This window comes from Pseudoliparis swirei, chromosome 23 (genome assembly GCF_029220125.1).
Source record: "Pseudoliparis swirei isolate HS2019 ecotype Mariana Trench chromosome 23, NWPU_hadal_v1, whole genome shotgun sequence".
In the NCBI taxonomy this organism is placed as follows: domain Eukaryota; kingdom Metazoa; phylum Chordata; class Actinopteri; order Perciformes; family Liparidae; genus Pseudoliparis; species Pseudoliparis swirei.
This window is the reverse complement of record NC_079410.1, coordinates 9,442,579-9,457,605: the sequence shown is the minus strand read 5'-3', so window position 1 is coordinate 9,457,605 and position 15,027 is coordinate 9,442,579. Positions and strand designations below refer to the sequence as shown.

The 15,027-nt window shown below is 41.9% G+C and overlaps 1 protein-coding gene across 1 annotated transcript in view; it reads left to right on the top strand.

The window, feature by feature from the left end:
* The first annotated feature begins 863 nt into the window (after positions 1-863).
* pitpnc1a (phosphatidylinositol transfer protein cytoplasmic 1a) overlaps positions 864-15,027 on the top strand; it is a 34,630-nt gene continuing 20,466 nt past the window's right edge. The window contains exon 1 of the mRNA XM_056407488.1: positions 864-944. Within this exon, the coding sequence (XP_056263463.1) occupies positions 897-944 (48 nt within the window). The 5' untranslated portion in view covers positions 864-896. The remainder of the gene's footprint in view (positions 945-15,027) is intronic.

Below are 15,027 nucleotides of genomic sequence, written 5' to 3'. Positions count from 1 at the left end.
CTGAAACAAAGTTATCCAGTGCTGCACATTGTTACCAAGTTTTAGCAGCTCTAAACCAAAGTAAAAAAACAACAACATCCTTTATAAGTCCTACAGCTCTGAGTCTGCACTGTCCGTGGATGGAAAGTTTAAGTTAAACGAGCTTCAAAAACACGTTGTAGGACTTCCGATCATACATGAAAAAAAGATCTTACTAAATATTGAATAGCTGCCGAACAAAAAAATAAATACCCCCCCCCCCCCCTCTCTCTCTCTCTCTCTCTCTCTCTCTCCAACTCTCGCTCTCTCTTGACGCAGCAGCTCGCTGCGCATCCCTGAGCGGAGCTGTGGGGTAAACTCGGAGGCGCTGGAGTCCCGCGTGGTACAAGCGAGCAGCTTCTTTCACGTGAGCAGCGGTTCAAGGAGAAGTGTTTATGTGTGAGGAGGAGTTAGGGGGGGACGGCCATATAGACTCAATCCGGCTCCGGGACGCGAGCGGCTCACGTGACAAGAAAGGTAGTTTGAGCGACTTGTTTTGGAGTTTGCTGTGATTTCGGTCCACTCCCCACTCTGCGGACCGTCATCCGGAGACAGATTGTAAACTGTTGGATTAGTTTCCACGAACTGGCGACTGGTGATTTTCACAGCAGGGTCCATTTAGCCCCTTAAGGACCCCCTCGGACTTCGGAGCTGGTGCGTGGAGACTCGCGTGGGCATTGCGCGTGTCAGGACGTCGCTGGCTGATGCAGAAGTGAGGAAGGGTCTCGTGAATGTGTGGAACTCAATTGCCTCGTTTCATTGCACACGTGATTTAAATTGAATGAGCTACTTGAAAGGATTGCACTGAAGACTGAAGCCCGACAACCTCCACCTTCCTCCACCTCCCTGCGTGTTGCCGTCCCCGTTGCGCGAGGACCATGTTGATGAAGGAGTACCGCATCTGCATGCCTCTCTCCGTGGAGGAGGTAGGTGAACTTCTCCTGGGGTCTGCTGACCGCCTCTTCTTCCTCTTCCTCTGCGCGTGTGTGCTTACTAAGTTGTCGGCGATGCGTTTGTCGTTTTGCACCAACCGACACGTTGAGCTCCTACAACCGTGGTGCGTTCAGGGAGCCACCGCCGGGTGGAGCTGCCGCTGCCTCCCTGTGAGCCTCAGCCCACTCTAACGTGTTCAAGGGAGAGAGAGCAGCAGAGGGGGGTCGTCTCATTATCGGTGGCAATGGACACGCCGTGCCTCTGTTTTCCTTTGTGAATTATTTGTGATTGCATGCTCTGTGAGATCGTATAAGTCGTCTGTGTTTGTGTTTGTGTGTGTGTGTGTGTGTGTGTGTGTGTGTGTGTGTGTGTGTGTGTGTGTGTGTGTGGACAATTATTTTGTATTCGTTTCCTTTCTACCTCCTTTATTTTTGTTTGCATGCAATTTGTATATGAATGCAGGAATAGATTCTAAATCGCTTTGTCTCAGGGCTAAATTATTAAATAATGTTGTTTTTATGCACATTTCTGATCGCGTTGTATCTGTAGAGACACGTTCACACACAGGTTCTTTCTGTGTGTAGGGTTGTAGAAAGGATGAAGGGAGAGAAAACCATCTGCTGGCATCTGTTGCCCTCAGCGACACAGACACATCATCACAAATGTTCAGCGCTCAGCTGAGTTGTGATATATGTCTTAGTCTAGATGTTTGCGTTATCCCACCCCGGTCTCCCTCCTTTATCTGCTTCAGTGTTACTGTTGCAATTTTTCACACCTCAACCTGAACAACAGATGTTCCAACTGAAGTGTTTTACTAAGATTAACTGGGACAGAATTTACACCATTTCACACCGTTTGGAAGATGTGAACTGCAGCCAAGCTCACTGTTGTGTTCTTTGATTGGGTGAAGAATGAATCTGTACCTTTTTAATCAGAGGGTCTTAAACAGCCTCTCCTGAAGTCTATTGATCACTTTGTTTGTGAGTTTATAATTACCAGGAGGCCGCTTCATCACATCTCGGCCTCGGGCTGATTGGCTCTTCTTCTTTGCTTTTCGCTCCAATGGTGATGGAAGACACTGTTGTCCTCTGTGGCCGGCTACAGGCTGCCACATCTGTCGCTCTTATGATAATTAAGGGATCTGACCTAATCTATTAATCTGTCAGTGATTTGACAAATGAGCATTTGTAATCTATACATTTTTGCAGCCTGTAAATATACGCGCCCACACATGCAGAGACACATAAATCACTGTGTGTGTGTGTGTGTCTGTGTGTGTGTGTGTGTGTGTGTGTTAGTTAAAGAGAGAGACGGATGATCTTAGAAAATTTTTCAGAAATACTGGCGATGGAAATGATTTTCTAATGTAAACAAAGTAAAAGGAAGACACAAAAACATGTTGTGTTATTTCCTTATTCTACACAGCAGCAACCAATGACATTAGGAAGTAGTCAATCTATCTTTCAGTGATGCTGACATCTTGACATGCACATTATTGCTATGGAGCTTCTATGAAGCTTGGACGCCTGATAAAACACATCTTCATGTCACGGAGTCAGAGAACAGGATTCAAGATGAGTAATGATTCATGTCGTGCATTGGAGGTCCTGGTTGTATTGTATGCTTTGCTGACTCAACACATCATAAGAGTCACGAGTCAGAATCTCGTTAAATGCCATCGCAGCGTGAGAGGAACCGGATGCTCCTCAGGGCCCGGTTGCTTAAACTGACTCAAAAGTTAAGTTTGGCCTTCATGCTAAGATATTTCCACACGGCCAGGTTGTCTCCTCGCTGTTTGCTTTAGTTTCCAAAGGCGTTGATGGTAGTTAGTGTCATAAAACAGCACATGTTTATGTGCACTTCAGTTGCCATGGGTACGCTCAGTCACATCAGCATCCTTTAATGTTCACAATATTGTCAAAGCGTCTCCAAAATGGATAACAACGAGAATACAAAAACAAAGTGGACAGAAGACGAGTGTGCTGTTCTAGAAGAATATGGAAAGCTCATAATCCAAAGTAGAATAAAGTGTAAGCAGAAGTGAAGTAACTGATGAAAACAATGCCTAAACAATGTCTAAATCTCCTCCGATTTTCTGTGGGATGTGGTTACTGAGGATGTTCGAGTAAAGGATCAAGCATTCCTCAAGGAGCTACGGCGAAACACTGAGAAAACAAACGGTTCAACAAACACCCTTCACAAATGTTGGAGTGATTATAACCAATTCAACTCTTTTCTAAGGCAACCTTATGAGATTTAATGCAAAATAGATGAGTCTGTTCATGGAAAAAGATGTAACCAAAAAAAACTGCAATATTTTCTTTTTCAGTGCAAACAATAGGAACGGATCTGAGCATTCTGTTGCACGCTTGTTTCTGTTCATGTTGTGCATATGCTGGTGAGATGTATAACTCTAATGTTACATTCATACTAAATATGCATGTTGCTTGTTCAACAGGCAGATGACACAGTTTGATTGTCCCAAACCCTTTAATAGGATGAGAGGGGCCAGAGGATGTAGCCGTCCCAGGGGAGCGTCGGACACATCGAGTCACGTTGTAGCCACAGGAAGAACAGCTGAGTCGGATGTCTTCTGTTAGTTTGGGGTTACACGTGTTCATCCTGCAAAACAAATGTAATTCGACAGGGACTTCAGTCAACAAGGACCATACAGATGTGTGCAAGTCTCTCTCTCTGTCTCTCTCTCTCGAATCTTTGCATTCTCGTGTGAAGTTTCAGAGCAGAACGAGAGACGGCCCGTTGTTTTGATTATGATGACCTTAGCCAGTGGGAGGTCAGACTCCGGGGGCTTCCATATGTTCCTCTGTGTCCCTGCACACTGAGACGCCCCACCAGGGCGGAGACCGTGTGCTCTGACTTGTAGCTGAGCCAGGCAGCGACCCGGTGCTCACTAAGATGATCTGCCAGCCGTCGAAGAGTCTGTAAAACATTTTAATGTCGTCATGTAAATACTGAAGATTTTGATTACTACACGGTACACTAGCCCCCACCCCCCTGCCACCCATACAAAATATATATAATATATGAAGAAATCAGAATGCATGAAATGGTTGCAGTATTAGTTACAAATAAACAGGTTAGATATGCCAACAGCTTTAACTTTGCTTTCATTTCAAAACAAAATATTTTTAAATAATTGTATAACCACTTATATTTTACTTAAAGTTAAAAGAAATCAGCACGCCTTTCAATGGAATGGCGATATATATGACAAATTCATACTGTTAAGGAAAGTAAATCCGGTATACCTGATAGATGGACATACAGGCCAACACTAATCTTCAGGACCCCCAAAAACAAATCTCACATCCAGCTGTGAAAGATTCTTTCTCGCATTCATCTTCAGACGAGCAGAGCTTTCACTGGCTCATAAATCACCATCCCGTTTATTTTGCAATGAATTCTCCTTTGACTGGTTAGAGAACTGAGAGTCTTTTCTGCACCAGAGCAGCAGTTGGATGACGTTCACCACTTGATCCTGAGAAACGAGCTTTGGCGTATGCTCTGATAGAAGACAGGGGCAGCGTGTGCTCGCCATCCTTGTTTAATAAAAGCAGTAAATGAGCCCCTTAAGTCAGAAAATGGAGCTTGATTACACTTTAAATCAGTGCTCGTGTTTAACCTATCAGACTGGCCTTGGTTCTTCATCCACAGTTTTTACTTTTGAAATTGGCACGGAAGGTTTTCAACATGAAATCAAAGACCGATAATGCATGGTGGTGCGACTGAGGCTCAGTGGTGGAGCAGGGTGTACTTTAATCGGGGGATCGGTGGTTCAATCCCCGGCTCCAGTACTCCATGTCGGTGTGTCCTTGTGCGAGATAGTGTGACATCTTAAATAACTTTGAGTGGTCTGAAGACCAGAAAAGTGCTATGAGTACAGTCCATTTGCCATGACTGGAGTTCATTGCTGAATCCTGCTGTAGTTTGATTTCCAATGTCATGTTTTTTTCCCTTGCTTTCACTGTTGGACTTTGTTTAATGATCTGTACTCAAAGCCTGTAGTTTACGTACATCTTCAACTGTCAACTCTCTATTCCTTTCTTATGTTCTTCAGGTCGTAATTGATCGTGATCAGTCCGTTATGTTACTTATCCACATTCCAGTTCTTAAATTGCCTCCATTTGCCAGCTGCCAGCCTGCCAGCTCGTAAGACGGCCCTGGATGGGGACCCGCTGTGGGGATAATTGAAACCGTGGTGGTATTTTTGAGGTTGCGCTCACAAAGCCTTGACTAAAATTGTGGCTTTGCTATAAAAGCACATTTTGAGTTTTTTGAAAATCACGATAGTTGATATACAGCAGAAAGAGAGTCAAGCATACACCTCCACGTCTTTATATCTGCTGTGGTTGTATCTTTGGTCTGTCTGACTCGTAATGGAAGTCTGTGTCTCTCATTTTAACACACACATTATTTACTTTCCAGATTCTAAGGTTTTAATATACAGCTAAAGTGTTTACTAAAGAGTAAGCATGGGACCTTTTTCACTATTCGTTGGATGGGTTCCAAAAATGGTGCCAAAGATATCCGATACATTTTCTAAAGATGTAGGATGTGGAGATCCAGTGATCTAAAAAGTAGAGCTTATAGTTCCGATGCTCGTGTGTCACTTTCCTGTCATTTTTTTGTTGCATTTTTCTCTGTTTTCTTCAAATATGTACTGCCCACTTCCCCTCATATATAACGGTCCGTGTCACTGGCTTCTCTGCTGTTGGTCTGGGAGGAGACAGACACCAGCTCTGTGACGCTAAGTTTTGCCAGCTGCTTCTTTTTACTTGCGAGGAGGACAAAGTAATGCACAGAAGGCTCCCCGGACCCGACCTGCATAGGTTCCCTGAATCAATAAACACTTCTTGAATTCTTGTTTAAATATATGCAATTTTTGTATTTAGTTTGAGTTTTTTAAAATAGATTTCGGTAGAGTAATACACATACATACACATACATTTTAAACAAGAATGTCAAGTCCTACCCGCACGACACATTACTGGAGACATATTCTAACACATTGATTCACAAAAATTACCGGCAAAAAAATTCCTCGTTTGTGTAAACATTCCTGGCAATAAAACGGTTTCTGATTTCTGATTCTGATTCTGATAAGATAAGATATGATAATGCTTTATTAGTCCCGCAGTGGAGACGTTTCCAGGATCACAGCAGTATAGCGTAAATTGCAAATGTCATTATAAATAAGCAATACAAAACAGTACAAACATAAAGGCAGTAAATAACTGAACTTAAATATGATATATACAGACAGAACAGCTTATTGCACAGTGTACGGTAGACAGACAAATAGCCACAGAGAAAGAATCGCAAATCGAGCCACCGACCAACAAGGGTGCTGAACGCCTCTCAGAGGAAACTTTTAAGGCATTTTACCGAGAAGCCGTGGCGGTTACACACTGAAACAGACAAACTGTCAGAAATGGCTCATCTGCAGTGGCCCCTTAGCAACATTCATGATCTGGTAAACATGTAGGGTCAACAGTTTTCTATTTATAGTAGAGAGCTATGGACTAAATTAAGAACAGTTAATGTGCAAGAACAGTTGGTCAGGTGGCTGGAGGTTGTGAGAACCACGGTGGCTAGTGGACAGGTGGCTATAGTGGACAGGTGAGGGGCACAACATCAGTTGTGTCCTGTTGGTGCTGCCTCTGGCTGTGTGTGTGAAGCTACACACATTGCAGCACAGAGGTCCTGTGGGGTTAAATGAAGCAGTGTCACATTTGTAATGGTCCCTTCCACGCACACACACATTCTAGGCACACACACATTGCAGGCATGCACACTCACACACACACACTCACACACACACACATCGACACTTTCTAAGAACCTGGATACACTACTTTAATTCCAGGAAAAATCAGCCCCAAATATAATGTATATTTAGCAGTCTCTAATGGATCTAATGTGCACATGACTTAAGATTTCCCTTTCAAACAAGAATGACAAGTCCTACCCGCACTACACATTACTGGAGACATATTCTAACACATTGATTCACAAAAATGACCGTAAAACCACCAATATTATATTATGTCCTTGGAAGGAGTGTCGGAGACACGGAATATACGACTCGGCATCGACCTGTCAAACCCAGTAAGCCAACGCTTAAGCATTCTCCACTTTATGGTCTATTTAACTAAATGAACAGCATGCTGTATTGCAGAAGACTTTAAACGACTGATTGAGATCATAAACTCATGTTTACAATGTTTATTGAGGGAATAAATCAAGTGAGAACTCTCCATCTTCAGCCTGACATTGTCTCCACTCCAATTGATTTCTATGGGGGGCTGGGGGGGATATGACTTTCGCGTTAATCTAACGTAATATGTCAACGTATTCTTGTGATGTGTTGCCATGACAATATACAATATACACTGCATGTGTTCAATGAGTTAGATGAGAACGTTAAAAAAAAAAAGACGACACCATGATCATGGGCGACATTGAGAAGACATCCCATACATGTCAAACCGCGGCATCGGGATTAAGTGACCCGCAATCTAAATCTGCAACAATGCTTTAATCTCCTTGGCGACAGTTATAGGTCACATACGGCAGTTTTGATCCTCTTTACAGCTGACCCTTGAGGGGCCATTAACGATGTCAATTTAGACGTGCAGACGCTCAAATGCGAGAGCGAGAGGACCATTTATAGCATACACTGAAGCTCCTCTGAGGGATTTATGGGGCTGGAAGTCCATTAAGCTTTGATTTTACTTTTTTTAGTTGAGTTAAATTTGCTTCTTCATCATCATTGTCCTCGCAGTGTGCAGGTTGTGGTTGCTTAGTAACGGCAGGTGCGAAAGGAACGCGACCTCCGAGCACCTTGAAGGAAAGGATGAAAATTGCACGGCCGCCGTTTTCCTCACGTTCTTCGACTCAACATGTGAACATTACAGGATATATTTCTCTTCAAAAGATTAATTGCACATTTTAAGATATCATTTTCTTGAGACTTGACGCCACTCTCATGTCTGCAAACATTTCGCTGGATTCAGAAGCCGTTTATCTTCGCTCAACACAAAGATTGAAAGAAGGGGTGAAATAGTATCTGCTGGTTGCCCGGCAACCTCCCGAGGAGAACAAGAACCTCGTCAACATAAGCTCTTGTAACACGTGCCGCTTTTAATGAAATATTGATTTATTGCTAAATGTTTTTAATTGGATTGAATAGCATTTGGATTAATCAATGGAAGATAATTGTTTTTCGATTCATCGATTCATCCAAGAACTAATTTATTGTTCATTCGAAAGATTTTCCAAGTTTCTGATTTATATAACAATTAATTTCCCAAAATTGATATATATAAAATACATGTGTGATACATTTTTCAATATATTAATCAATCACCTCAAATTCAAAAAGGATTTCTGTGACAAATTAATGAATGTAATTACTGTCTGACAAGTATTTTACTTGAGTGTTTGACTTAAACCTTAAAATGGTGGTGACATGGATTGATTTCCTTATTGAAATAATATGCAGTTCAGATAATCACAAGCAAATGTATTTCTACATCAGTGAAAGGGAATTGTATAAACAGTCTGTCAGGTTTGTTTTTACAGTTTTTGCCTATTGCTTACACACGTTTTGCTAAATTTGGCTCATTGTGTCAAAACTCTATACACAAGCAAATAAGACACCACACTGGGAAATAAACCATTCACATCTATGTCAAATTGAAACTCTGCTATCAAAACCTAACAATCCTTTGTCAAAATGTCACTCTGATGACAAAATGATGCCCACTTGCATCATATGAATACACTTTCAGATCAGCAGCAACACACTAGTCTACTTTATATAAAAAAAACTGCAGTCTTTTGTTTTCAATGTTTTTATTCAGTTCCATAGAGGGCATATTTTCACAACAACCAAAAAAATGAAATACTGAATTCAAAATCATTACATTAGTATATTTTACAGTACAGTACATTTAGTTAAATCAAAAATAAAACAAACAATACACTACTGTAAACACAGAAAAACACAATTAGTGGGCTTATGGATCCTGCCGTCTGTTGGGGTCTGGCCACAGGATCTCATCAACATCACAAGCAATGTCTTCTCTCGCTAAGCATCGGGGAAAATATCCCCTTGTGTGGCGAATCCATCCCTGGATTGACCTCACCTCGATGTCTCCGCAGGCCTGTTCCATTGCCTGCAGAAGAGGCATACGGGCATGTGGTTGGCGGTCATATACGCGCCATCTCCAAACGGAAAATAATTCCTCTATACAGGATTTAGAAATGGCGAGTAAGGGGGCAAGTACAGAACTTCAAATTGATCATGGTTGGTGAACCAGTTCTGGACCAGAGCAGCCCGATGGAAACTAACATTATCCCAGACAACAACAAACCTGGGCTGCTCTGGTCCATCCTGTACAACTGCATCATGAAGTGCATCTATAAATGTGAATATGTGTTGCGCATTGTAGGGACCCAGTTTGGCATGATGGTGCAGTCGCCCTCGAAGACTCATGGCAGCACACAATGTGATGTTACCCCTGCGCTGCCCCGGGACGTGCAAAATTGCCCTTTGGCCAATTATATTACGTCCCCGTTGTCTGTTTTTGCGAAGGTTGAATCCAGCCTTGTCAATGTAAATACATTCATGCGGCTGGGCAGCTCTATCCATGTCCAAGATTCTCTGTCACAAAATGTTTTGTAGCTGGCTGATTGGTGTTCAGTTTTGTAAGTAAGTGTTTTCAGGTGTGTGTCTATGTCTTTTCAATTAACCAATGTGTGTTGTATTTTGAATAGAGGTGTTTTCCCAATGGTACCCTGAGATTTCATTTTTGAACTAAGTGTCTTATGTATGAAATAGTGTGTAGTGTCTAGGAGCAAGTGTGTTGCAGAAAGGAGCAAGTGTGTTACAGAATTGCAACTAAAGTGCAAAGCAGCGCTTTTGTTTAAGGTATGGTTACACTTTGTTTAAGGTAAAGTAACAACAACTTCAATTTATGTTACTTTGGTTTGTGTCTATAGTGTTCAAGCAACGGACAAAAACTGTAAGCCTTTTTCTCGCTCATTATTTTTAAATTAAAGATAAAAGATAAAACGGTTGAAAAGCAACCTTAGATCTTAGAAGAGGCCATAAAAACAGGGGTGCAGACACGTTTCATATATATATATATATATATATATACAGGACTGTCTCAGAAAATTAGAATATTGTGATAAAGTTCTTTATTTTCTGTAATGCAATTCAAAAAACAAAAATGTCATGCATTCTGGATTAATTACAAATCAACTGAAATATTGCAAGCCTTTTATTCTTTTAATATTGCTGATTATGGCTTACAGCTTAAGAAAACTCAAATATCCTATCTCTAAATATTAGAATATCATGAAAAAGTATACTAGTAGGGTATTAAACAAATCACTTGAATCGTCTAATTAACTCGAAACACCTGGAAACACATTTTCAAATGTTTGATTTTGTTTTGCTGTTATAAATCTTTTTTTTAACTTGGTCTGAGGAAATATTCAAATTTTATGAGATAGGATTTTAGAGTTTTCTTAAGCTGTAAGCCATAATCAGCAATATTAAAAGAATAAAAGGCTTGCAATATTTCAGTTGATTTGTAATGAATCCAGAATGCATGACATTTTTGTTTTTTTAATTGCATTACAGAAAATAAAGAACTTTATCACAATATTCTAATTTTCTGAGACAGTCCTGTATATGATTTATTTTGTGTGTAGGCTTCACTTCCACCAGCTTAATGGGAAGCTTTCATCATTCAACCTGTTCACAACAGGAAGCTCTTGATCTCCTGTCTCTCCATTTCCCACTGTACCCCACCTCTTCTCCTCCTTCCCTCCTACACCTTACTTAGTGTCAACATTCTGTCCAAACAAGGAGAAACAATGGCCACTGAGAATAGACGCGGTGCTGACGCACCGTGAATGTGTCTGTGGAGTTATGGGGCAGGTGGTAGGAGAGATGCTGTGTGAGGAGGGGACCAGCTGGGCATGCCACCCTGTAATGTGATCACAATGTATCCGGACGCATTGTGCACTCTGATTGTTTATGTGATCAGACTCATTATATGATATTGGGGAGTGACGTGCATCAGTCATTTGCTTTTTCCAAAAATACCCCAATTCCCCCAAAGCGGCCGCTACAGAACATCCATCTTACCAAGTCAGTGTCATCATTCAGCCTTCAATCTGCCACAAAAGCCTTTTAAAGGTGAATTTAATTTTGTTTGTAAAATCGAGAAAATGACCCCAGACTACAGAGGGTTCAAACAGAAATGATGCTTCTGCTGAGATGGTCATAAACATGCTCGACGACCTACACAAAGAAGCACCTTATTGATAACCGTTAATTGCAAAGGCGGGTCAGGCGATCGGGAGTGCGCTTGAGCAACAAGGGCCCTTCTAACAAAGGAAAATAAATAACACTTCAAAGCACTTAATCATTCTCAATTGTGTCATTGTTCTATTATGTTGATGAATCCATTTTCCATCACATTTGTTTCACAGACGTCACGCTGTCAACGGGAAGAATTTTTTTTCCCGAGTTCTTTGTTTTCTCTGAATTATAGTAAGAGTAACATGCATGACTGTGTTCGAATGACACCTGATTCTATGAGAGGGTTGGCTTTCAATTTTCAATTCATTTGATAAATAAAAGTGAGTTTTCATGGAAGACACAAAATTGTCTGGATGACCCCAAACTTTTGAACGGTAGTGTATATATTTTTTCTTCTTGTATTTTTTGCTCTGACTCAACGTTCCTGGGCCGCTACTTGACAGCGCCATGGGTGCAGGTGGCCAGCAGCATGGATCCTTTTCTCTCTCCCTTGGGCGTCTGTTGCTGTTGTGAGCAGACCCAAGTGATCGGGAGTTGTTCTCTATTCTCCAAACTGATAAGTAATTGCAGTGACCCGACCTAGAGGCATTATCTTTTCACGTTGTTGGTACTCGGTACATACATCTGAACCATTCGTGTGAACGCGATATTACATTTTTACAAATTTGGCACAAAAGTCCATTTGGACTACAGGATGAACTGATTTGGATTTTAGTGGATAATGTCACCTTGACCTCACGTCCATCCCGCTTTGGTGAACATGATATCTCAGGAACACCTTGCGCAAAAAACGTTCACCTGTGGTGGTGAAAGGTCACTGTGAACTCACAAAACACGTTGTTTTTTATCACAAATCAAGAATTGATATGCTAGTTATGACAATTTTGCATAAATGTCTCACAGGAGTGATGACATTTTGGACAGACAAGAATGTTAATTGAACATGACTGAATGTTGGATGCATATAGAAAACCCTATATTTTAATATAAGCCCTTATATTTCATCTAAGCCCCTATATTTCCCTCAATATTGATGAATCACTCTAACAAAAATAAGACATGGTGAACTTGTTGTCCAAAATGTGTGTGTGTCTGTGTGTGTGTATGTGTGTATGTGTATGTGTGTGTGTGTGTCGTAAGCTTAACTAATGTACGTTTGCATCAATGTCTCCCAGTTTTTGCATTTAAACAGACTTCTTTGGAGCAACTAATGTAAATGTTTGGCCAGCTAATAAACACAGATGAGTTTATAATACAATGCATAGAAGATTTTTATCAGGACACCTACGTGGTCCGTTTGTGTGTCGAACAGCTGCCGTCACTACGAGCTACCACGGACACATCCTGCTGAGTCATAATCTAAACTTTAAGAAGGTCTACTGCACCTGTCCCTGCTGGTGTGATGTCATGCCACCATGTCGGGGATTGTAAGAAGCTTCTCTTTTTGCAGTTTCTTAACGGTTCCATCAACAGTGAAGGTGCTTAACGTCCACGAGTTACCGTCAGAAACAGGATGAAATAGGAGGTCACAGAAAGTAGATATTGTATGCCAGACTAAACCAAGATAACACATTAGTCGGTCCTTTTCTCTCTCTTTTTGTTCTCCCTTCCTTTACTTTTCATGCTCACTTTTTTCTGTTCTCTTTCTGTCCTAACGGGGCTGTAAGAAGAACACTGTGCTCTCTCTCTATGCATAATAAATTAGATGGTTTTCCCTAAGCAACTTAAAATTCAAGTTGTACCACAACACAGAGAGGACAAAAGGCTTATGTAACTTGAAGGGAGAGTTGTTTATCAACCAACTGAGCGATGGGAATAAAGAACACCTGCTTCTTGCTCAAGGCTCCAGAGGTATTGACAAAAGAATAACGCGGCTCGAGTAAATTACATTTAAGTTGCAGTTCGCTGCACATCATGCAGCCCAACAATGAGTAGTAACCGAGTTTGGCTGCGTGCCCACATATGCATGTTATGTTTGTGACACAAATGACGTTAATCCAAAATCTGTGTTGCTACTAATGTATGTCACACCTCAGCATCCACCGTGGGCTCAGCTTACTCGCTGTTCTCCACAGGGGGTTTGATCTCTCCCTGCTCTTTATTTTTTACTGAATGAATTAAGTTTAGCAGGGAGTGCCAAAATAATTTGGCAAGATTCATTAACATTACAGTTTAACTCACTATTCTTTATCTATGCGCTGTCTCTCTCTGAATGTTCTCTCTTCCTCGCTCACATTGTGTCACCTTAAGGTCTTCAGAGTTTCTGAGGTATGGGAATCTAACTCTGTTCTCCCATCACATGAAGATTGATCCCATCTGTCAGGCCCCTTCTCACCAGGAACATCACAGGGTGTCAGCGGTCAAACATCAAACACCAGATGCCAAAAGAGTGTCATCTTTATCATGTTCTCCAGCCTAGCCCATCGATCCTGCATACTAATTAGTGTGAAACACAAAGTCCAGCTGAGGCCCGTGTGGATGTCATTATTTTGGATCCAGTATGGCAATCAATGCTTTTATATTTATATTTTAACAACCATGTAGTCGCTGGAGAATAAAAGTCTGGGGATCACCTGAGAATCATAAATGTCTTTACCAAATTCTTCCACGAGATAACATCCGACATATATGAATGCATATGAATATAAATTGCATGCAAACGTACACAACATACATTATGATTGGATAATATTTCATATCGTTTTCATGCAGGCATTTGTCTCGCATCAGCGAGTCCTTACATGCTACGTGGTCGTGTACGGCCGTCACTGCCAGCCCAGTCGAGGCCTGATGTGATTCTGAATGTGGGTCTGAAATATCGCAGGGCTTGAAACAAGGCGTAGCGTTGTGGTAAAAGCCGTGACATGCTTACATCCACCAGTATCAGAAGAATCGCCGACATAGCGGCGCTCTCCACCCCGGCTCTCGGAGACAAGAGGTAAAGACGGGGAGGAAAGATGGAAAGAGTTAGTAATGAGAGAGTGACGTGCGTCACATAGAAGTGAAGAGGTTCAGGAGTAGTGGGCGGGGCAAGAGAGAAAAACAGCTGCCCTCAATCAAGTCCTGTCAGGCTTGTCAGCTTCCTGAACATCTTGTTCTGAAGCACCGCTCTCTCTTTCCTTGTCACCGTGGTAACCTCTCTCTGCCAATCTACCTCAATCCTCTCCACAGCCCTTTTCTCTCCTGGTTCAAGTGCATCTCTTCAGTGGACCACCCTCCAGTGTGCTGCCGGGCGGGGAGCAAAGATGATGCATTGTGGCGTGATCCGTAGTGAGTGATCTTGACGTTATTTGATGTTTGGTTCAGTGACCTCAGACACTGCGGAGGTGCGGTACGAGAAGACGGGCGGCGAAAGGGATGAAGAGAGGGATGAACGACAGCAGAGGGCTCCCCCCCCGCCCACACACACACATGCAACCATCAGTATTAATAATGTATGCTTCTCCACACGGCTTTGACATGGTTGATGTTATGCAGTCTTTTGCTCCCGTCAAATGGCTTTAAGGGGACCTCTCTGTGCGGATCAGTGTGGGTCCCATTTCTACTTCGAGCCATTCGATATCGCAGTTGTTTGATGCCACGACTGAAGTGCAAGTCAATTTCAGCCAGTGATGTCAATGACATGGCATTTAGCTCCATTGTAGTGAAGTGTAGGCAGAGAAAATATCTAACCCTGGTGACTGCAAACCAATATTTATGCAAATATCTGATAT